At 40.2% G+C, this 25,404-nt stretch overlaps 1 protein-coding gene across 1 annotated transcript in view; it reads left to right on the forward strand.

Annotated features, from left to right (window-relative positions):
- The window catches only part of LOC139382027 (collagen alpha-1(XXI) chain-like), a 62,579-nt gene extending 37,236 nt beyond the window's left edge, over positions 1–25,343 (forward strand). The window contains exons 9-28 of the mRNA XM_071125957.1: positions 1,840–1,893; positions 1,984–2,037; positions 2,226–2,279; positions 3,120–3,173; positions 3,789–3,842; positions 3,928–3,981; positions 5,476–5,529; positions 11,521–11,565; positions 12,212–12,265; positions 12,457–12,510; positions 13,736–13,789; positions 13,995–14,066; positions 14,939–14,974; positions 17,106–17,150; positions 20,654–20,686; positions 20,799–20,945; positions 21,106–21,160; positions 21,246–21,440; positions 21,548–21,625; positions 23,546–25,343. Of these exons, the coding sequence (XP_070982058.1) occupies positions 1,840–1,893; positions 1,984–2,037; positions 2,226–2,279; positions 3,120–3,173; positions 3,789–3,842; positions 3,928–3,981; positions 5,476–5,529; positions 11,521–11,565; positions 12,212–12,265; positions 12,457–12,510; positions 13,736–13,789; positions 13,995–14,066; positions 14,939–14,974; positions 17,106–17,150; positions 20,654–20,686; positions 20,799–20,945; positions 21,106–21,160; positions 21,246–21,440; positions 21,548–21,625; positions 23,546–23,736 (1,437 nt within the window). The 3' untranslated portion in view covers positions 23,737–25,343. The remainder of the gene's footprint in view (positions 1–1,839; positions 1,894–1,983; positions 2,038–2,225; positions 2,280–3,119; positions 3,174–3,788; positions 3,843–3,927; positions 3,982–5,475; positions 5,530–11,520; positions 11,566–12,211; positions 12,266–12,456; positions 12,511–13,735; positions 13,790–13,994; positions 14,067–14,938; positions 14,975–17,105; positions 17,151–20,653; positions 20,687–20,798; positions 20,946–21,105; positions 21,161–21,245; positions 21,441–21,547; positions 21,626–23,545) is intronic.
- The last annotated feature ends 61 nt before the right edge of the window (positions 25,344–25,404 follow it).

A 25,404-nucleotide genomic window follows, 5' to 3' on the forward strand; every position in this document is an offset into this window, starting at 1 on the left:
GTATGGGTGTGAAAGTGTAAAATACATTACAGAATTGGCACTGTACCCTGTACAGTAGCCTAGTTTCCCATGACACTAAGGGTAAAGATTCATGCAGAATTGTAAGCCCAGACAGTTTTTTGCGTTATTACATACAGCCAGAAATAACTTCTGGATATCAGGGTGGCGGTAACTCACCAGCATTTTGACCAGAAATTCACATTTCCTGAATTGGATCCTTTGTTCGTACCACCCAACTCTACTGAACTTATCACAGAGGTTGCTCCAAGACGCCACCGGCAGAGAAGAGGTATTCAGAGTTTACTTTTAGTCTGACTCAGGAGGCGTGCACCTTCCTCCACCGCTCCCGGGTATATTACTCGCTAATGTTCAGTCCCTGGACAGTAAAGTAGACGAGCTCAGGGTGAGGATCTCCTTCCAGAGAGACATCAGGGACTGTAACATACTCTGTTTCACGGAATCATGGCCCTCTCCGGATATACTGTCCCCGTCCATACAGCCAGCTGGGTTCTCAGTACATTGCGCAGACAGTAATAAAGAACTCTCCGGGCAGAATAAAAGCAGAGGTGTATGTTTCATTATTAACTACTCATGGTGTGCTTGTGGTAACGTACAGGAACAGTCCTTTTGTTAATTTGACCTAGAATACCTCACAAGCAAATACCACAACGGCTCTTCAGGAACTACACTGGACTTGTAAACTGTATGCCACATATCCCGAGGCCGAATTTGTAGCTGGGGACTTTAACAAAGCAAATCTGAGATAACTGACAATCTGAAATCGTCCACCCACACAGACAGTGTGGTGAAGAAGGAGCAACAGCTCCTCTTCAACCTCAGGAGGCTGAAGAAATTCGGCTTGGCTCCTAAAACCGTCACAAACTTTTACAGTTGTACGATTGTGAGCATCCTTTCGGGCTGTATTACCGTCTGGTACGGCAACTGCACAGTCCGTAACCGCAGGGCTCTCCAGAGGTTGGTGACCTGTCACAGGAAGGCTAAAAAAGATCAACAAGGACTTCATCCACCCGAGCCAAGGGATTTTCACCCCGCTATCATCCAGAAGGCGAGGGCGTTGGAGGTGCGTCAAAGCTGGGACCAAGAGACTGAAAACAGCTTCTATCTCAAGGCCATCAGATTGTTAAATAGTCATCACTAGCCGGCTATCACCCGATTACTCAACCCTACACCTTAGAGGCTTCTGCCCTATGTATATAGACATGGAACACTGGTCACTTTAATAATGTTTACATACTGTTTTACCCACTTCATACAGTATGTACAGTATATACTGTATTCTAGTCAAGGAGTATCCAATTGAACTATTGCTGTATATATACTATTCTATCCACGTATTCTTCAGATATTCAACATATTCACTGTCCATAATGTCTATACATCCCTATCACATATACAGTACCAGTCATAAGTTTAGACATGTGTAACTCTGTGCTGTTGTTTTTGTCGCACTGCTTTGCTTTTTCTTGGCCAGGTCGCAGTTGTAAATGAGAACTTGTTCTCAACTAACCTACCTGGTTAAAAAAAGGTGAAATAAAAAAATACTACATGAAGAGTGATATAAAAGGTCCTTATATCTGATGCTTTCTCAAATGTATCAAAACCCCTGTTTCCCTTCATATAGCGTTTCCTTATGAATGACTTCTGAAGCATCTATGTATATAAGCCTTAAAAAGAGCTTATGAAGGGTGTATGTATGAATGTTTTAAAAAGTTGCAATTTAATTTAACACACAGCTGATAAATGTGTTTCATCTACGAGCAACATTAATAAAGGGTGAATAGCTCATGACTTCCAATCTCTCCTCTTTTTTAAATAAAGGGCATCTCTGGCAACCGAGGAGTTCCTGGGCCACAGGGTCCAACTGGGACAGAGGTATCAGCTGCACTCTAAAACAAAGTTTTTATCAGACTAGGGTTTTTGATGGTAAATCAATGGAGCTGCTCTTTCTGTTCACTATTTCAGGGGCGACGCGGGGTTGATGGTAACAAGGGAGAACAAGGACGGCCTGGTGATTCGGTAGGAAGGTCAAAAAAGGGCATTAGTATTACGTTTTATTGGCATGATCTATTTTATGACACTGAAGACCCGCTTTTAAGCAATATCACCAGTGATTGGATTCCAGAGTATGGATCAAAAGCTACTTCTAATAATCTACAATCCCTTTTATCAAACACACATTTGATGTATAAATCTCGTCTTTTCAGGGTGAAAGAGGGGTTCCGGGATTACCTGGGCCATCGGGCCAAGCAGGTGAAAAGGTAAGCCATAAAAGTGGCTTCACTGAATGAGGTTATCAAATGTATGATTCTCTGTAGAACAGGGTTTCCCAACTGGCAGCCCGGGGGCCAAATTTGGCACATGGGTGGTTTTATTTGACGCCCCATGTTTTCTGAGCAAAATATATAAATATATACAGTATGTATATTTGTTTTTTGCATTTTCATTGTTGGACATAATTTTTTTTTAAAAATTGGACATAAAAATTCAATTTGAATCCAAGAGACCAGCTCTTTTTATGAGGCCGTCCGTGTCTGTTTTATTATCAGCATATTGTAACGGTCTTCTTGTGGTGAAGTAGAGGTGGACCAAAAAGCAGCATGATTATATTGATTCATGTTTAATAACAAAAAGGATAAACACGAACACTACAAAACAACAAACGTGGAAAACCAAAAACAGCCCTGTCTGGTGCAAAACACAGAGACAGGAACAATCACCCACAAACACACAGTGAAACCCAGGCTACCTAAATATGGTTCCCAATCAGAGACAATGACTAACACCTGCCTCTGATTGAGAACCATATCAGGCCAGACATAGAAATAGACAAACAAGACATCCAACATAGAATGCCCACTCAGATCACACCCTGACCAACCAAAACATAGAAACATACAAAGCAAACTATGGTCAGGGTGTGACACATATTGTCACTTGTAATTTTGCTAATGCAGATGTTATAGGTCAAGTTTCAAATACTTTCACTGCCTCAGTTTCGGGAGGCACTTGATCAAATGTTATCAGAGAAAGGTAGGTAAGGAGCGTTGCATGTTAATAACTTGTTATCAAACTTTCAGTATATTTCATTTCTTTCCCAGGGCTCTTTAGGTCTTTCAGGGGGACCAGGACTTTCCGGCAAAGATGGCCAAGTGGTAAGAATATCACAACATAGGTCATTTATCACATGGTTATATACAATAGTGGCTAAATTAACAGTATATTTTTTATTTTATTTTTTATTTCACCTTTATTTAACCAGGTAGGTCTGTTGAGAACAAGTTTTTATTTACAACTGTGACCTGGCCAAGATAAAGCAAAGCAGTGCAACACAAACAACAGATTTACACATGAAATAAACAAACATACAGTCAATAACACAATAAAAAAGTATATATACAATGAGTGCAAATGAGGTAAGAGAATGGAGGTAAGGCAATAAATAGGCCATAGTGGCGAAATAATTACAATTTAGCAATTAAACACTGGAGTGATAGATGTGCATCAGTTGAATGTGCAAGTAGAGATACTGGGGTGCAAAGGAGCAACAAAAAAAATAACAGTATGGGGATGAGGTGGTTGGATGGGCTATTTACAGATGGGCTATGTACAGGTGCAATGATTTGTGCTTAAAGTATAGGTTAGGTAGTAGTTAAAAGGCAACTTACTTGGGCTTTCAAGTTGACAAATATATATAGACATATGTACTCAGTACATTGGCCTCATTGGTCCTTTCAATATTGGTAATCTTGATGATTTGCTGATTTCAGGGAGAAAAAGGAGGCAGGGGACACCCTGGGCCAGCAGGACATCCGGGAGAACCAGTACGTATAGGTACTCTGGTGTCAAACCAGGAGCTGATGTGCCTTTAAGTTTGAAAATATCTCTTTCTCCCATTCTTCAACTCAGGGTTTACCTGGAAGAGTTGGAAAGAATGGACTTCCAGGACAAATCGGTCAAAAGGTTTGTTTTTATGTCACTGATCATTCTACATTTACTTTTGAGTAATTTAGCAAATGCTGTTATCCAGAGAGACTTATAGTTAGTACATTCATCTTAAGATAGCTAGGTGAGACAACCAATTATTACAGTCGTACTAAGTACATTTTTACTCAATTAAAAAAAAGTAGAAAAAGTCAAGTGCAAGGTTGTTTTTATATTTTTAGTTTTTTTCTGGGGTGGTGATAAGCCTGAGATGTCTTATTTAATCAAAGAAAAGTTAACTTGCAGAGGGATGGGATTGACGTATGAAAACATGGACCATCAGGTTGACTTGGCATAGTCGATCTGAACTGGACCCCCAAAGGATTTGCTGTTATTGTCTGGGAGTTCCCCAACACTGGAAATCTATTACTGCTGTTAGCACCAGTGTGATCTATAAATGGGTTAGCACCATTGTGATTTATAAATGGGTTAGCACCATTGTGATTTATAAATGGGTTAGCACCATTGTGATTTATAAATGGCTTAGCACCAGTGTGATCTATAAATGGGTTAGCACCATTGTGATTTATAAATGGGTTAGCACCATTGTGATTTATAAATGGGTTAGCACCATTGTGATCTATAAATGGGTTAGCACCATTGTGATTTATAAATGGCTTAGCACCATTGTGATCTGTAAATGGGTTAGCACCATTGTGATCTGTAAATGGGTTAGCACCAGTGAGATCTATAAATGGGTTAGCACCATTGTGATTTATAAATGGGTTAGCACCATTGTGATCTATAAATGGGTTAGCACCAGTGAGATCTATAAATGGGTTAGCACCATTGTGATCTATACACGGGTTAGCGCCATTGTGGTCTATAAATGGGTTAGCACATATTGTGATCTGTAAATGGGTTAGCACCATTGTGATCTGTAAATGGGTTAGCACACATTGTGATCTGTAAATGGGTTAGCACACATTGTGATCTGTAAATGGGTCAGCACCATTGTGATCTGTAAATGGGTCAGCACCATTGTGATCTGTAAATGGGTCAGCACCATTGTGATCTGTAAATGGGTCAGCACCATTGTGATCTGTAAATGGGTCATTGATGTTTCCAGGTTTCTCTGACACATGGTTTTCATTATCTTAACAGCAGTTCATCATTTAGGATGTTGTGTCTGCGTTATAAATCCTGGATTTATATTCTTATTTTTTTCTCTCACATATAGCACCTTTAAAAAAGTAGTTATTCAATGTATGTTCCTAATGTCTTTAGATTGGCAGTTTGTTGCAAATCATGGCTTGACATCATGGATAAATGGAGAGCTAATCCTGTAGAAACACACTGATACCTCATCTACTGCTAACGTTATGTATCAAAGATAGTTGAGACAATATCCAATGACTAAATACATGATTGAGTGCTGCTATCTCTTTTGAGCTGTACCTGTAATGGGTACACTGAAATATTAGGCATGATGTCTGTGTTTATGATATTTCTATGCATTATTTTAATCAATAGGGAGAAGTTGGAGCAGCTGGCATACCTGGTCTAGACGGAAGGGAGGGCCATCTTGTAAGTCATGAACACTTATATACTTTCTTTAACCACTGCTTATTTAGACTTTACATTCCAATGCACTCTAAATGGTGTATTTTCTTCTGTGCTTGGGTTTCTATAATAGGAAAAATTCCAGAATTGCCCCCCCACCCCCTCAAATAAAACAAGTTCCTTGACTTTAGCAGGAGATATCCAAAACAGTCTTGGTCATCTGGGGCTATTTGAATCAAAGCAGACACCATGGAACATGAGAGTTTTTCTGACAGCTAGTACATTTGGAGTGGTTCCCCTGTAGTTCATCCCAGGATATTAACCCTATTATGGAAATACATAACTTTATGGGATGCTGGGAACACAGCTAATTGGAAAAATGTTAGTGATTTGGGGACAGACATTTTTTTAATCTGAAAAATAAAGTTTTACGCAAGGGCATCCCCATTAATGGGAAGTTTTGCCGATTTGGCTACACAAGCTGAGTGATGGAACTAAAATGTTTGAGAATGAGTCAGTTGCTCCACAGGGCTGTAATCCATTTGGTTTGCCAGAACATCCAATGAGCGTCTTTATGGACTAAACCGCACAATAGTTGTAGCTGCCTGCAATCCCCTCAAGCTAGTGTCTTTAGAAGTGATTGTATATTATTTTCAATGTATTTATTGAATTATTATTTTCCCAGATGTGTTGATGACATTGGCATTAATGGCATGGGAGGAGGAATGGGTTGAGTGATCCAGTTGGATGCTGTGGAAGATTAGGTGGCTATGGACATACTGTATTGGGTGACCAAAGGAATTGTAGCCAGGACACCAGGGTTAACACCCCTACTCTTGAGACAAGTTTCATGGTATTTTCAATAACCAGCGAAGATCATGAGTGTTGCATCTGAAAGATGCCACATTGAGCCATTGGAGGGTTTTTAGATTAGATGGATGAGCACCTCCTATTGGCCCTCCAAAACTACTTACAGGCCCTATCCAAAGCCAACAGATGGATGCAGTATAGCAAAACCTGCACTTCAGCATTTTGCTGACCAAGCAGAATACTGTAGCTCATGCGGTGTTGAAGGTCCTTCGGGGCATATTTAGTGTTTGGAATTGAAAGGATGTTGATTTTCCAGATAGCAATGAGGAATCGTCCCAGAAGTGGCCCTCTTCCGGGGGCTCGGAACTGATTGAATCGGATTGGAATCGGGTGTCAGACTCGGCCCAGAATCAAAATGAATCAATGCACAGAATCAGTCCAAGTACATCGGGCCGTTTCTGTCTACCGGATTTCAGCCGACTTTTCCGGCATCTTACCAGAAACGGCCCAATGTAAATGTAAATAAATGTATCCAAAATGAAAGACATATCCAATTGGCAGTTGCAGTCTTGTCCCATCGCTACAACTCCCGTAAGACCTCGGGAGGCGAAAGTCAAGAGCCATGCGTCCCCCGAAACACAACCCTGCCAAACCGCACTGCTTCTTGACACAATGCACGCTTTACCCGGAAGCCAGCGGCTCCAACGTGTTGGAGGAAACGCCATACATCTGTCGAGTGTGTCAGCGTGCATGCGCCCGGATCGCCACAGCGCGATGGGACAAGGACCTCCCGGCCGGCCAAACCCTCCCCTAACCCGGACGACACTGGGCCAATTGTGCGTCGCCTCATGGGTCTCCCGGTCATGGCCGGCTGCGACACAGACGGGAATCGAACCAGCATCTGTAGCAACGCAGTTTGCACTGCGAAGCAGTGTCTTAGACCGCTGTGCCACTCGGGAGGCCCCATCCACAAAGTTTTGAATTCTGATCAATTGCTTTGTACAAAGTATCAAAATACAAAAATACTACTTAAACAGAAAAGACTCTTCAAGAATTTAATTGAAATGTTAATTACATTTTTGGATCACAGAAACAATGAGAAAATATGGAAAAAGAAATTAATATTGAAATGTTAATTATATAAAGCAGCCCGTGTAATCATCTGCCAGAGAGTAGCCACAATCGACCCGAGCCCCAAGTAATACATTTGGGCCAGATAACTCACACCGGAATCAGCCCGAGCTCAATCCCGCATTCTAGCCATAAGTAATAGTGCCGAAGGCGGCCCAGACTCGGGCCACATGACGTCGGGCCGAGTCTGACTCTCAGCCGAGTGCCCCGACTCTCAGCCGGAATCGGCCCAGATCCACTGTCCTAGCTAGAGTTCTTTGCAGTCAAATTTCAAATGAGTAGAACACAATGTAACAAAGTAAAGAGAAGGGAACAAAGGCTGTTCTTGGACACTTTCATAGATAGGCAAATAAATATAATTCCATTGGAAGAAAATACTATATGGAATGCTTTGTGCCAATATGTCGTTATCACCTTCAATGAGCCATGAGTCATTTAAGTGTCACAGTCACAACCTGTTCATAGAATAACACTTATCTTCTCCATACTCCATCAGTGATCCAAGAATACGTGTCACCTACCATAGTTGACCATGATGTACTACTTAGCCTATTCCAAGAACGTCTTTGCTGTTTTACACATACATTAGCTTTTGGCTCATCTGATTCCCGTCTTATATGACACATCAATCGATTTTTATTGTGTCTTAACTGATGTGGCTAATTGTCCTGATCTTTAATAAGTGATGTAATTTCTCGTGATTTGATCAATAGCATGCTCTAGGGAACAGCTTTTAATATGTTTGCAGCGTCTGAGGATTCTTGAGGAGTTATTTTGCAACATGTTTCCATGTTCTTTTACAATCCCCTCAAGATATAGTCTCTGTCATTTGCCAAACATCTGCCACCGTTTATCATGAAAAATTACTAAAGAGCCATTTCAAGGTAGTTTTGTTGGATATGCTCAACAATTCTAAACTGTTTATTGACTCAACTGTACATTCACAAACATTAGGCACTTTTCCTATTAGTCCATGAACAACAAATATTGCCACGCTCAACTGCCAAACATAGATCTATCCCACTGGGAACAGACGTCAATTCAGCATCTTTTCCACGTTGGTTGATTCAACTACTGTGTGCCCAGTGGGATGGCTTTTAGAGTACAAGACCGGAAGATCAGATTATGCTGTGAGGTATAACGGAATATGCAGAATTTGGCTAACATAATGTTTTGATGGTTGTGTGTTTGATAATGAAAGTCTTAGGGGTCTTAGGGGGATTACCACTGAGGTAGTAAAATGTGTGAATTTTGACCACTTTGGCATGCTAGCTACATGAAAAACATCTTAGGAATAAGAAAGTTGTGGTACAGTGTTGCATGTCGTGATATGGACAAGTAACATTGTTTATATAGTAGTTAGTCTACCACATGAACATCAAAGGCAAGAAAGGGAAGCATTTTAGGAAGAACAGAGGAGCATAAAGTCTGAAGAGGATGTGGTAAAAAAACAGAAAACATTTTCCAAGGCCCGGTCCTGGCACCTTCACACAGAGAAACATCTAGGAAAGCATGATTTTTTCAAGATGGTAGTTATTTAGAAATTGGCAACAAAAAAAACAAGGAGCCTACCAGTGTTGAGACTGATGGAGAAGTACATACTATTGGCAAGGAAGATCAGGGATGAATGACATAATCACTTAAAGGGGAACAGACAGGTATGTAGTGTCATGTAGCTCAGTTGGTGGGGCATTGTGCTTGCAACGCCAGGGTTATGGGGGGATCAGTATGAAAATGTATGTACTCAATACTGTAAGTTGCTCTGGATAAGCGCATCTGCTGAATTACTAAAATGTAATAGATTTCTGGGAAATTCTAGAGCATCACTCAATGTTTATTAATACATGTAAAATGCTTCTCAATCCCTGCTTGGGATGTGACATTGTTGGTTATTCTTCATTTTCCGCCAATACACCAACTACGTAAGAACGTGTTACGTCACCCATATTCATGTAGCCTTTGAAGTTATTCTTTGTTTGAAGTGTGAAAGATGTCTGTTTAAAATCTTCGAAAAGGAGGAAATTTTTTCAACAGATAATATGCATGCAGCTATGAACATACGTAGATCATACTTAAAAAAGGAGACCTAGTCGTCTCTGGGACTACTTAAAGATGACGTATCAACTGACCTTGGCCTGTACACAATATTTTGTCTTTGGCCTCATCTTGCACCAGGGTTAGACCACAGTGAATTATCAGGGATATTGGGTATCACTAAATGTAGTAGGCCTTGTTTAATATTTCCATAAACATGGCATATTTGTTCACTACACACATGCTTCTTATTATAAACTCCAGATTTGTTACACTGAGTGGTCAGATAAAGTGGGTAAGCTTGCATGGAACTGGAATGCATCCATTCCACTTCATGAAACTTATCCTCAAGTATTTGAAACACCTATTATTGATATCAATTAGTAGTAACTTGTCTAAAGTATTTTTGGGACTGTCACTATTCATTTAAAACCATCTACTGTATATACAGTGGCTTTTTTATTAGCTTTGAGGTATGAGACTTTATGTCCTAATGACTCTGAAAGTGTCCAAGTTTCATTTTCCATGTTCAAATGACTGATTATATCCAAGTGAAAACTATTGTGAGCAGAGAACACTTATAGGTGCACATAAACATGTATTTTCTCTATACAAACTTTATGATTCCTCTCAACGTAGTGTATTTCTTGGACAACAAACCTATTTGTACTATTAGGTTTATCTTGTTTAGGAGTCAACCAGCTTGTTTAGGAGTCAACCAGCGACCTGTATGCTCTAGTCAGCTGGCCCTCGCTACATATTTGTCGCCAGACCCACTGGCCCCAGGTCATCTACAAGTCCATGCTAGGTAAAGCTCCGCCTTATCTCAGTTCACTAGTCACGATGGCAACACCCACCCGTAGCACGCGCTCCAGCAGGTGTATCTCACTGATCATCCCTAAAGCCAACACCTAATTTGGCCGCCTTTCCTTCCAGTTCTCTGCTGCCTATGACTGGAACGAATTGCAAAAATAGTTGAAGTTGGAGACTTTTATCTCCCTCACCAGCTTTAAACATCTGCTATCTGAGCAGCTAACCGATCGCTGCAGCTGTACATAGTCCATCGGTAAATAGCCCACCCAATTTACCTACCTCATCCCCATACTGTTTTTATTTATGTACTTTTCTGCTCTTTTGCACACCAGTATCTCTACCTGCACATGACCATCTGATCATTTATCACTCCAGTGTTAATCTGTTAAATTGTAATTATTCACCTACCTCTTCATGCCTTTTGCACACAATGTATATAGATTTTTTAACATTTTGTTTTTAAAATGTTTGTACTGTGTTATTGACTTGTTTATTGTTTACTCCATGTGTAACTCTGTGTTGCTGTCTGTTCATACTGCTATTCTTTATCTTGGCCAGGTCGCAGTTGTAAATGAGAACTTGTTCTCAACTAGCCTACCTGGTTAAATAAAGGTGAAATAAAAAATTCATATAAAATCAATCAGCATTTTATGAAGAGATAAACAAAGGGTTAACACATACTGTATATTATATAGATTGGTATAATAATCTCTCTGATGCATTATAAATACAATGAGGTTTTAAGACGCTATCTTCCTGTCCATTCATTATGATACAGTATATAGTACCACTGTTCTCTGCATTAGGGCTGTATTTGCATTTGTTTTAACAACATCCTGTGGAAGCCATTAAACCGGCTGGCTGATAAAGCAAGCGAAGCTCAGGGGAAAGACATTTTATATGTGATTAATCCAGACTCTCAGAAGAAAGAAAACAAAACCATACATCTGTGAACCATGTATGTTAGCTACATTAGAGGGGGAGGAAACTCTTAACTGTCTGCCTTTCATCTATATACTGTATTGAATACAAATGCATTGAATACAATTGTAATGTATAGGCTAATATCATGGTAAGTAAAATGTGACATTGTGTGCTGTCATATAGAGTAAGGGCGGCAGGTAGCCTAGTGGTTAGAGCCCGTAACCGAAAGGTTGCTGGTTCAAATGCCCAAGGTGAAAAATCAGCAATGCTCTTAACCCTAATTTGCTCTGTCTTTGTTTCCAGGGTTTGCCTGGCATGCCTGGAAACGTAGGCCAGAGTGGAACTAAGGTGAGCTCCTGTTATTATCATAAAGGTCTGCTCATATCAGGACATGCCCATACTGTCCATTAAATTGATATTATGGTGTTTTAAATAAAAACATATAGATTCAAAGTCACAATCTTCTTTCCAGCAAGTTTATACATTAACAAACATGTTGTGCTTGTAAGAAAGGCTATGTTATTGTGCTTCTTTATTCTACATTCCCTTGTTCTATGTCTAAAACTATGAATGAACATTATGATGTGTTCAACCACAGTTTACATGCACCGTTGTAAAGTATAGACTAAAATAAATAGGAATATAATTAAGTGTTTTTAAAGGCTTTTGGAAAATGCACAAATTATTTTTGGATTACTGAAATTTGAAAATACTTCAGCCAAGCGCACAAAGAAGAACATTTTTAATAGTATGGGGACTCAATATTTTTTTTCCCATAACATCAGACTTTTATAAACTATGGTTTGAGTTTTGATATTGAAATGCATAAATTATTTTTAATGAAGCTGTCATGTGACATGTAGAAAGAAAACACATATAATCAATGAAGAAAGTTGTTCTTATATACTCTTTTTCAAAATTGGCAAACCTTTGCACAAAATGACAATATAAAAAGGTACTGCATATGTTATTAATTCTATCAGTATAATTACAGGGTGAAGCTGGTTGGTCAGGACTGAAAGGTGCCAAAGGTTCAACTGGAACATCTGTAAGTTGGCTGCAGTCAATAGATAGTTTAACGTTGTCCAAATGTATTCAGGATCACACTTACAGTAGTGTGTGTCTTAAATATGTATTGACATAGTGCTAAGTCATTTTCACACTTACTCAATGACAACAAATGTCTAGAGATACGGGGGATATTTAAATTGATGTTGTTTTATTGTTTTTCTTCTTTAGGGTGATAATGGCTTTCCTGGTGAACCTGGATCATCAGGGCGACCTGGACCTACGGTAACAGTCATTTTTCTTCTGTTAAAGAAATTTAACATGCTGTGAAATTTAACATGCTAGTATTCACATGGACATTCACATGGACATTGGGCAAAATACAATTGACATCATCCCCGAAAGGGTTTGGGGATGATGTCAATTGTATTTTGCCCAATGTCCATGTGAATACTATTTGCAGAAATAGTCAAATGTACTTTCATGGGGTGCTAGGCTGAGAAAGTCTCAATAGTAAATAGCAATAGTAAAGATCTGCACACTCAATTGCTCAAACACATACCTTTATTACACCATTAGCATTGAAACGTTGTGAACCAATGAAGGTACAGTATGTGTGGAGCAATTTGAGTGTTGTGACCCTACCTTACTGGTACTGTGTCAGGGAATGTACTCCCCAGACATGCAGTGTTGCAATACCACCACTAGAGGCAGTGATGACCACACAGAGCAACTGTAAAACCCTGAATGATATTGAGTATTAGTATGAAATCCCAAATACTGCTGAGCAGTGGTAAGAAATCCCAAATGCTGCCGGGATTTTATAGTTGCACTGTGAATATCAGTCCCTTGTCTATTGGTGTGTGAAATTAGTTCCTCCGTGTTATTGTTGATGCATATAGTTTTGCTTGGGTTAGGGTTGAAATATTCCAACCAGGATTTCTAGAAAACTAAGGAATTTATTGAAAGTTCCTGGAATTTTGCAACCCTAGCTTGGGTTAGCATTTTCTACATATATAACTTCTAGCAAGTATGTTGTTTAGAGCGGTGCCATGGCGATACTAGTGATGCCAAATGAAGTGGTGGTCCAAGCCTACAGTGCTACTATTGCCTTCGTCAGTGGAATTTTGGGATGGAAATCAAAAGCGGTCTGTTTCTCTGGTCTCCGACTCTCTGTCGCCCAGTCACTTTTTATTAGCTGATCTCGCATTAACGAGAGCCAATGTGTATTAGTTAATGGCACAGGGGTGAAATAGTAGTTTATGGACATGAGCAGTGTTTTCATATTCATGGATTCGTTTCAGACAGCAGTTATTGGAACACATTTGTTTAGAAAAATCAATTGTCGCCTAAAACTCTAATGCTGATTATGAGCTTTTATTTTTTCCCACAGCAGTATTTTATGATTTAAAATCAGAATTGTATTTCCATATGAGTATCTACTGTGGATTGTGTGCTATGTCTTACTATAGAATTCCGCCTTTAATTAATTACATTTTTTCAAATATAGGGCAACAAAGGTGAAAGTGGACTACCAGGTCAACCAGGGGTTTCAGGACCAGAGGTCAACATTTAACATTTCATATCTGTTGATTATGCCTATTGTACATGTAAATAGACAGTAAAGGTGATACATGACATAATTTAGAACTGTTTACAGTACGATGTAAGCTACAGAACGTCTAAAAGACGAAGTGTCCTTACCATGTTCTTACCATATGTTCTTACTATGTACAGTATGATGCTTGATTGAAGGAATGTTATTCCAGGGCATGTCAGGTGACCCTGGAATAGCAGGTCAGCCAGGACACCCAGGAATGCCAGGCTTGACAGGACCTAAGGTATTTACAGGCTCCTACAAAATCACTCTTAACTGCTGGGAAAATACTGTCTTGAAAGTTTGATAGGGATGTACCTGTGTGTAGGTTTATTTAGCAATTACTGGAATTATTGAAATGAGCAATTATAGTCATTTTCACTAAATGTTCTGTTCAAAGAGGATCTCACATCCTTTTGAAATTGATATGAATGTTTTCTTCTTCTGAGACGCAGTGTACGATTGAGCTGGGATTGAGCATTAGGAATGTTTTCTGCAAATGTTTTCAGTGTTGCCATCCCAATCACATTTTGTTTATTTAATGAGAGAGGAAAAATACTGACGTTGCATTTTGATTAAGAATTAGGAGCCAGAAACCTACTTTATGGTGAGCTGTGTTTCCAGATTTACCTCCATTAACTTCAATAAAGAATATTAATTTATACTACAGCAAACAAGCAAGTCTTTCATGGGATGAAATAAATAAATTACCCCAAGGACTGCAATTTACAGGTGAGGGTTAATCGAATGCAGTAAAATACATAATTGATCTATAAACAGTATTGTTTACAGGAACTGTTTCAGACATTTTTTGAGACAATAGTTTACCATTTCAGAAATATCATAAACAGTACTTTTCAGTTTGCCTTTCATTTCATTTCTACCACTTCAGGACAAGTTGCAATCTTACTACAAAATATCTGAAAAAACGAGTGAAACACTACAAGAGGCTTGTATAATGTTGAGCATACTGTCATCTGTCATATCCATAGCATGTGTCATGGATGTGGTGCAGTATGTGGGTATTGAAGTTGAAACATTTGTAATCGTAACTCTATATTCTCCTACTGCCCATAAGAATAACATGTGATTGCGGTGTCGTTTCTATCTCACCAGGGAAAAAGGGGAGATCCAGGTGAACGAGGAGGGGAGGTATTCATAACATTTGATTAGGGTTTTCTTATGTTACACCTGATGATATTTCAAACCCATGAGCAACACCTGAGGCTTTAGATGGAGCGTCTGTCCTCATGTTCCAGACATTTCAAGTATTCAGTTTGATTGCATTTTGCCATGTTGCTCAGACCAAGAGAACAAATAATGGTATACAGCAAAGAATGAAAGTGAACATACTGTAACCTGTAGAACATATTGAAAATGTAAATTTACTTATGGACCAGAGATTGCTTAGGAAAACATAGAAGTTGCTACATTTTCCATTTACAAAAGACTTGGGGTGTAATCTGATGCTCGGTTCACTACCTCCTTCCAAATGTGGTTGCTTTCATTTAGCCAAAGTGGAATCATGTTGAACAACCTCTTAATTAATTTAATGTCATGGAAAACAGGGACAGCTATGATCTTTGTGGGAAAAACTAGGAAGCATACCGAGTCAAATGACAATGTCACCACAGGACTGTGGTTAAGAAGTCACTTGGACTGAGTCTCTGGATGTAAAATATCCATTAAACTGACTGTCATGGACATACAGTTGAAGTCGGAAGTTTACATACACCTTAGTCAAATACATTTAAACTCAGCTTTTCACAATTCCTGACATTTAATCCTTGTACAAATTCCCTGTCTTAGGTCAGTTAGGATCACCACTTTATTTTAAGAATGTGAAATGTCAGAATAAGAGTAGAGAGAATTATTTATTTCAGCTTTTATTTATTTCATCACATTCCCAGTGGGTCAGAAGTTTACATACACTCAATTATTATTTGGTAGCATTGCCTTTAAATTGTTTAACTTGGGTCAAACGTTTTGGGTAGCCTTCCACAAGCTTCCCACAATAATTTGGGTGAATTTTGGCCCATTCCTACTGACAGAGCTGGTGTAACTGAGTCAGGTTTGTAGGCCTCCTTGCTCGCACATGCTTTTTCAGTTCTGCCCACAAATCTTCCATAGGATTGAGGTCAGGGCTTTGTGATGGCCACTCCAATACCTTGACTCTGTTATCCTTAAGCCATTTTGCCACAACTTTGGAAGTATGCTTGGGGTCCATTTGGAAGACCCATTAGCGACCAAGCTTTAACTTCCTGACTGATGTCTTGAGATGTTGCTTCAAAATATCCACATAATTTCCCCCCCTCATGATACCGTCTATTTTGTGATGTGCACCAGGCACTCCTGCAGCAAAGCACCCCCACAACATGATGCTGCCACCCCCGTGCTTCACGGTTGGGTTGGTGTTCTTTGGCTTGCAAGCCTCCCCCATTTACCTCCAAACATAACGATGGTCATTATGGCCAAACAGTTCTATTTTTGTTTCATCAGACCAGAGGACATTTCTCCAAAAAGTACGATCTTTGTCCGCATGTGCAGTTGCAAACCGTAGTCTGGCTTTTCTATGGCGGTTTTGGAGCAGTGGCTTTTTCCTTGCTGAGCGGCCTTTCAGGTTATGTCGATATAGGACTTGTTTTACTGTGGATATAGATACTTTTGTACCTGTTTCCTCCAGCATCTTCACAAGGTCCTTTGCTGTTGTTCTGGGATTTATTTGCACTTTTCGCACCAAAGTACTTTCATCTTTAGGAGACAGAACGCGTCTCCTTCCTGAGCGGTATGACGACTGCGTGGTCCCATCGTGTTTATACTTGCGTACTATTGTTTGTACAGATGAACGTGGCACCTTCAGGTGTTTGGGAATTGCTCCCAAGGATTAACCAGACTTGTGGAGGTCTACAAAACGTTTTCTGAGGGCTTGGCTAATTTCTTTAGATTTTCTCATGATGTCAAGCAAAGAGGCACTGAGTTTGAAGGTAGGCCTTGAAATACATCCACAGGTACACCTCCAATTGACTCAAATTATGTCAATTATCCTATCAGAAGCTTGACATCATTTTCTGGAATTTTCCAAGCTGTTGGAATCGTGATACAGTGAATTATAAGTGAAATAATCTGTCTGTTAACAATTGTTGGGAAAATTACTTGTCATGCACAAAGTAGATGTCCTAACCGACTTGCCAGAACTATAGTTTGTTAACAAGAATTTTGTGGAGTGGTTGAAAAACGAGTTTTAATGACTCCAGACTAAGTGCTAGTTGAATTTTCTCTACAGGGATTAAGAGGTGAAAAGGGAGATATGGGGATTCCAGGTAATCATGTAAGTTGCACTTCCTATGATTACAGTGCATTTGGAAAGTATTCAGACCCCTTGGCTTTTTCCACATTTTGTTATGTTACAGCCTTATTCTAAAATGGATTAAATTGTTTTTCCCCCTCATCATTCTATACTTAATATCCCATAATGACAAAGCAAAGGCAGGTTTTTCGAAATGCTTGCAAATGTATAAAAAAACAAAAACTGAAATATCACATAAGTGATCATAAGTTTTCAGACCCTTTACTCAGTACTTTATTGAAGCACCTTTGGCAGCAGTTACAGCCTTGAGTCTTCCTGGGTATGATGCTACAAGCTTGGCACACCTGTATTTGGGGAGTTTCTCCCATTCTTCTCTGCAGATCCTCTCAAGCTTAGTCATGTTGGAAGGGGAGAGTCGCTGAACAGCTATTTTCAGGTCTGTCCAGAGATGTTCGATCGGGTTCAAGTCTGGGCTCTGGCTGGGTCACTGAAGGACATTCAGACATGTCCTGAAGCAACTCCTGCATTGTCTTTGCTGTGTGCTTAGGGTCGTTGTCCTGTTGGAAGGTAAACTTTCGCCCCAGTCTGTGGTCCTGAGTGCTCTGGAGCAGGTTTTCAGCTCTCTGTACTTTGCTCTGTTCATCTTTCCCTCGATCCTAACTAGTCTCCCAATCCCTGCCGCTGAATAACATCCCCACAGCATGATGCTGCCACCACCATGCTTCACCGTAGGGATGGTGCCAGGTTTCCTCCAGACGTGACACTTGTCATTCAGGCTAAAGAGTTCAATAATGGTTTCATCAGACCAGAGAGTCTTGTTTCCCATGGTCTGAGAGTCCTTTAGGTGCCTTTTGGCAAACTCCAAGCGGGTTGTCATGTGCCTTTTACTGAGGAGTGGCTTCAGTCTGGCCACACTACCATAAAGACCTGATTGGTGGAGTGCTGCAGAGATGGTTGTCCTTCTGGAAGATTCTCCCATCTCCTCAGAGGAACTCTGGAACTCTGTCAGAGTGACCATCGGGTTCTTGGTCATCTCCCTGACCAAGGCCCTTCTCCAAGGCCCGATTGTTCAGTTTGGCTGGGCGGCCAGCTTTAGGAAGAGCCTTGGTGGTTCTAAACTTCTTCCATTTAAGAATGATGTAGGCCACTGTGTTCTTGGCAACCTTCAATGCTGCAGGAATTTTTGGGGTACCCTTCCCTAGATCCGTGCCTCGACACAATCCTGTCTTGGAGCTCTACGAACAGTTCCTTCAACCTCATGGTTTGGTTTTTGCTCTGACATGCACTGTCAACTGTAGGACCTTATATAAATAGGCGTGTGCTTTCCAAATCATGTCCAATCAATTAAATTTACCACAGGTGGACTCCAAGTTGTAGAAACATCTCAAGGATGATCAATGGAAACAGGTTGCACCTGAGCTCAATTTGGAGTCACATAACAAAGGGTCTGAATACTTACGTAAATACTAAAAACCCAATTTTGCTTTGTCGTTATGGGGTATTTTGTGTAGTTTGATGAGGAAAAATAATAATTTTGTCCATTTTAGTATACGGCTGTAACATAACAAAATGTGGAAAAAGTCAAGGGGTCTGAATTCTTTCCAATTGCACCATATATCAATGATTGAATTATGGCTTTAATATAAAAGTATTTTATCCAATTGGACAGTTGATTGGCCAGTTGCCTCGGAAGCCCAGTTACACAGTACTTAATGCTTGCAAATGCTATGATTTCTGAAACTGTTCTAACCACATTAGGAATTCTTCAATAGCCTACACTACAGGTCAAAAGTTTTAGAACACTTACTCATTCAAGGGTTTTTCTTTATTTTTTAAAACTATTTTCTACATTGTAGAATATTAGTGAAGACATCAAAACTATGAAATAACACACATGGAATCATGTAGTAAGCAAAAAAGTGTTAATCAAATCAAAATATATTTTTTATTTGAGATTCTTCAGATAGCCAACCTTTGCCTTGATGACAGCTTTGCACACTCTTGGCATTCTCTCAACCAGCTTCATGAGGTAGTCACCTGGAATGCATTTAAATTAACAGGTGCTTGTTCTTTAAAAGTTAATTTTTGGAATTTCTGTCCTTAATGCGTTTGAACCAATCAGTTGTGTTGTGACAAGGTAGGGGGGTATACAGAAGATTGCCCTATTTGGTAAAAGACCAAGTCCATATTATGGAAAGAACATCTCAAATAAGCAAAGATAAATGACAGTCTATCAGTACTTTAAGACATGAAGGTCAGTCAACACGGAACATTTCAAGAAGTTTGAAAGTTTCTTCAAGGGCAGTCGCAAAAACCATCAGTTGCTATGATGAAACTAGCTCTCATGAAGACCGCTACAGGAATGGAAGACCCAGAGTTACCTCTGCTGCAGAGGATAAGTTCATTAGAGTTACCAGCCTCAGAAATTGCTGCCCAAATAAATGCTTCAGAGTTGAAGTAACAAACACATCTCAACATCAACTGTTCAGAGGAGATTGTGTGAATCAGGCCTTCATGGTCGAATTGCTGCAACGAAACCACTACTAAAGGACACCAATAAGAAGAAGAGACTTGCTTGGGCCAAGAAACACGGGCAGTGGACATTAGACCGGTGGAAATTTGTCCTTTTGTCTGGAGTCCAAATTGGATATTTTTGGTTCTAACCGCTGTCTTTGTGAGACGCGGTGTGAGTGAACGGATGATCTCCACATGTGTATTTCCCACTGTAAAGCATGGAGGAGGAGGTGTTATGGTGTGGGGGTGCTTTGCTGGTGACACTGTCTGTGATTTACTTAGAATTCAAGGCACACTTAACCAGCATGGCTACTACATAATTCTGCAGCGATACGCTATCCCATCTGGTTTGCACTTAGTCCCACTATCATTTGTTTTCAACAGGACAATGACCCAAAACACACTTCCAGGCTGTGTTACCAAGAAGGAGAGTGATGGAGTGCTGAGTCAGATGACCTGGCCTCCACAATCCCCTGACCTCAACCAAATCGAGACGGTTTGGGAAGAGTTGGACCACAGAGTGAAAGAAAAGCAGCCAGCAAGTGCTCAGCATATGTGGGAACTCCTTCAAGACTGTTGTAAAAGAATTCCAGGTGAATCTGGTTTAGAGAATGCCAAGAGTGTGCAAAGCTTTCATCAAGGCAAAGGGTGGCTATTTGAAGAATCTCAAATATAAAATATATTTTGTGTTATATGTGTTATTTCATAGTTTTCATGTCTTCACTATTATTCTACAATTTAGAAAATAGTACAAATAAAGAAAACCCTTGAATGAGTAGGTGTTCTAAAACTTTTGACCGGTAGTGTATATAATTCATGACTAAGAATATTTTCCTTGTCACAATGTATTAATTTCATATTGTAGACTAGCACTGACTATGTTGTAATACACTCATGTAGTGGAATTGGATTGGAAATGTGGTAGTATGGGAACAACTCTCAAATTGAGTTGTGAATTGAATTGTAATTAAGCAACATTACTAATCAGCCATCATTACTTTGATTGATAGGGCTCTAATGGCTCATCGGGACAAAAAGGGGGGGTAAGTCTGTCATTGACTTCTGTAAGTTGCTGTAGCCCTGAATAGCCAAGCATTCGTCCTCATCTAGAGTATAGCATTGTGTGTACTTATACTATGCTCTTGTGCATGCCAGAAAGGGACAACAGGAGACCCCGGTCAGAGGGGACTGGGAGGTCACCAAGGCCAGCCAGGAATATCAGGGCAGACAGGCCCGTCTGGGCCTCGAGGACAGAGCGGTGACGTTGGGCCTCCTGGGCCACCTGGACTAGAGGGTAAACCTGTATGTAACCCACCAGTACACTCACCACCATTCATGATCTCACATTCAACTGCTCATTTATCAACAATCATCATAATTGATCCAACAATGTCTATGCCGTTTGTATGAATTGATTGGGACATTTTTTCATGATGCCATCAATCATGTCACATCTCCACAGGGAAGGGAGATGTCCAAGCAAATCATTCAGCAAATATGCAGAGAGGTACTTAGATGTGAGTATTGATCATGTTTGATAATTGCTGTATTCTCTATACTGCACCTATATCTCAGCCCCCCTCCATTGTGTTTTTATCCCAGTGGAGATGCCTTCGCTACTCCTCAGTAACCAGCAGCAAAGTCACTGTGACCACTGCCAAAGCAGGGACGGGACTCCCGGAGTACCAGGCCCTGTTGGGCCCCAGGGATCAAGGGGCTTTACTGGGAACCCTGGTTCCATTGGACAGCCGGGCCATCCAGGTCGACCTGGGCGTCCTGGGATGTGTGGCTTGAAAGGTAGGACTCAATTAATCTGTGCAGTATGTACGGGTAAACAGTCAAGTAGAACGTAAGTAAACATTGGCTTTGTACTGGAACACATTGCATTCTATTTGTGTTTCCAGGAGATCCAGGAATAAAGGGGGAGAAGGGGAGTCAAGGAAGAGCAGATATTGGAGATCCGGGAACACCAGGGTCTCCAGGTAAAATATAAATATGAAATATATTTACTCCATATGGTATGCTACTGCACATCGAATTTTATATAATGTGCATTCGGAAAGTATCCAGACCCCTCGACTTTTTTCACATTTTGTTGGTTACAGTCTTATTCTAAAACGTATTAAATAAAAATATCATCAGTCTACACACAATACCCCATAAAAAACAGAAATGCCTTATTTACACAAGTATTCAGACCCTTTGCTATTAAAATCGAAATTGAGCACAGGTGCATCTTTCCTGTTTCCATTGATTATCCTTGAGATGTTTCTACAACTTCATTGGAGTCCACCTGTTGTAAATTCAATTGATTGGACATGATTTGGAAAGGCACACACCTGTCTATATAAGTTCCCACAGTTGACAGTGCATGTCAGAGCAAAAACCAAGCCATGAGGTGGAAGGAATTGTCCGTAGAGCACTGAGACAGGATTGTGTTGAGGTACAGATCTGGGGAAGGGTACTAAAACATTGCTGCACCATTGAAGGTCCCCAAGAACACAGTGGCCTCCATCATTCTTAAATGGAAAAAGTGTGGAATCACCAAGACTCTTCCTAGAGCTGGCCGCCCGGCCAAACTGAGCAATCGGATGAGAATGGCCTTGGTCAGGGAGGTGACCAAGTACCTGATGGTCACTGACAGAGCTTTAGAGTTCCTCTGTGGAGATGGGAGAACCTTCCAGAAAGACAACCATCTCTTCTGCACAACCCAGTCAGAGCATTATGGTAGAGAGGCCAGACGGAAGCCTCTCCTCAGTAAAAGGCACATGACAGCCCGCTTGGAGTTTCCAAAAGGCACCTAAAGGACTCTCAGACCATGAGAAACAAGATTCTCTGTTCTGATGAAATCAAGATTGAACTCTTTGGCCTGAATGCCAAGCATCACAAAATCTGGCACCATCCCTACAGTGAAGCATGTTGTTGGCAGCATCATGCTGTGGGGATGTTTTTCAGCGGTAGGGACTGGGAGACTAGTCAGGATCGAGGGAAAGATGAACAGAGTAAAGTACAGAGAGATCCTTGATGAAAACCTGCTCCAGAGTGCTCAGGACCTCAGACTGGGGCGAAGGTTTACCTTCCAACAGGACAACGACCCTAGTCACACAGCCAAGACAGACAAGGCAGGAGTGACTTCCGGACAAGTCTCTGAATGTCCTTGAGTGGCCCAGCCAGAGCCCAGACATGAACCCGATCTAACATCTCTGGAGAGACCTGAAAAAAGCTGTGCCACGACACTCCCTAGAGTGGGAGAAACTCCCCAAATACAGGTGTGCCAAGCTTGTTGCATCATACCCAAAAAGACTCCAGGCTGTAATCGCTGCCAAAGTAATTGCTGTGTTTCAACAAAGTACTAAATAAAGGGTCTGAATACTTCTGTAAATGTTATATTTCTGGGTTTAAAAACAACATTTGCTAACATTTCTAAAAACCTGTTTTTGCTTTGTCATTATGGGGTATTGTTTGTCGATTGATGAAGAAAAAATAACTATTAATCCATTTTAGAACAAGGGTGTAACATAACCAAATGTGGAAAAAGTCAAGGGGTCTGAAAACTTTCCAATTGCACTGTATGTAATATCATTATTTCTACTTGGTTAGTCAAGATAGAAATGAAATCAGTACAATTATTTGAATATTGATGCGTCTGGGTCACTGCACAGTGTTCCAATCATGTCCTCAGTCCAAGCTGTTTGAGAGCACTTTCTGGGAGTCATTTCATGTCTATTGCAACCTGTTTTCAGAGCATTATGCAGATAAACACACTGTTCGCCTTTTGACATTAACTACTCCTATTCAGTAAAAACTGATCAAATAACAGGATTAGTAATTGTTGGCAACCAGTAGAACATGTTTTGGAACCACAAGAGAAACACCTCATTTGTAATGGTCTACTTTCCCAGGTCCAATGGGTCCCCAGGGAGACAGTAAACTAGGTCATCCAGGGAAACCAGGACCCCCTGGCCTAAACGGGGAGGAGGGGAAGAGAGGTAACCCTGGGGCCCCTGGCCAGCCAGGGGTGTGCCATCTATCCATGTGTTACGGTGTCATGATGAGGAGCAGGGATTCTTTTAGTAAAGGGCCAAACTATTGACCCAACATGGCAGCAGGCAGAAAAACAGCAAATCTTTCCAATCTCAGGAAGATCACATTTTTTACAGTGTATCCCCTCAGTCATGGAAACAGGAAGTACCTCTTAACATGTACGGTATATAGCAAAGATATCCATGTGCATCCTTCCATGAGCTTTCTCAAGCCCAGTTTATACCTGGTTCTAACATTTGTCCTTTGTCCTGATCTGGTCTCATTCTGATTGTGCCCACATTTTTAGACAGGTGTAGACGATTAAAATATGCATTGTGATATGATTGGGATCAGATCTTCCTGACCCCTTTAGATAGTCAGGAACTCATTGTGTCTGGATATCTTACAAACGTAGAGGGATCTGGATAGTGAAACACTTTAAATCATCATTATCCCGCCTCCTAAAATCATTGACAGATGGCACCATTGACTTCCCACTGGGCACACACTGGTTGAATCAATGTTGATTCCACATAATTTCAATGAAATTACGCTGAACCAACTTGAAATAGACGCTGAATTGACGTCTGAGCCCAGTGGGTTATGCCGTCAATATGTCTTCATTCTGTTCTTGTCACATTCTGCTTTGTTATGTCACAAGCTCCATTTTGCTTTAAAGGGACAGTGTGAAGTCTACAGGAACAGCTACAGGGGAAAAAATTGCACTATCCCTTTAAAGAATGATAGTAATTGCTCCTACATTTGGTTGATTTTGGTTGGCATCGGTTGGATTCTGGGGCAAATCGTAATCCAATGTTAAGAATTCTGCCCTGCTCAAACAAGTACACAGGAATAAAGGCCTGCACCTCCACTTGGACAGTGCTGATGATACCAATTTATTGCTATATACTGCCCCCTGGTGCTTTTTTTGCACCATACTTTCTGAATGGTCACCCAGAATTGGTCACCCCTAAATTTGTTTACCAAATTTGTTTGTAGTAATATATATGCAATGTTTAAACACCCGTATAATTATAATTTGTAAATTGATGAATGCAATTATTGTAAACAGCATCTAAAGACATCTAAAGAAAGTTTCAGGGCAAATCTGTGAGCTTGCTACAGTATCTCTATAACAGAGGCTGCTATGTTCAAAAGCCAAATGTTTAATCATCTAAAACAAAACCTTGTGACATTACTGAAATGTTTGTTTATATTCCATTTTTTTCACAATAACTCGTTTGTGTATTGTATGAAAATACAGAAATATGTATTTTTCTTAGGTAAAAAATAGCTAGTATAACAAATGTAAACCTGGGACATCCTATCTACTTTCAGTCAAAAGAGTGAGGGTGAAAAGAAACATGTTGACATCTTGACTTAATCTGAAGTTTGCTGTGTCTGCTGCAAATTATTTTCTGTTAGTGCATATATGCCATTTATGTGCCTGAGTACCTTACCTTTCCGTACCATACCTAATGTTACCTTAGCCTAGCAAGTTTAAGTAATTTTGTTATTTATAAAACTGAGCTAATCGACTGTGTGTTAATGGGCTTTACCTGTGAGAGCTTGGTCTGTTTTATTTTTGCTGTGTCTGATTTTATTAATTATGTTTAATTGTGACCTTTGCAGTGATTTTTGGTAGCCTTAATTAAATCATTTTTTATGACTTATGAAGATATTTTTGTTTTATTTCTTTGTATGTTGTGTCATGCAAATTAAATAAGAATTCCACCAT

The sequence above is a fragment of the Oncorhynchus clarkii genome, chromosome 23, assembly GCF_045791955.1.
Source record: "Oncorhynchus clarkii lewisi isolate Uvic-CL-2024 chromosome 23, UVic_Ocla_1.0, whole genome shotgun sequence".
Lineage (NCBI taxonomy): Eukaryota > Metazoa > Chordata > Actinopteri > Salmoniformes > Salmonidae > Oncorhynchus > Oncorhynchus clarkii.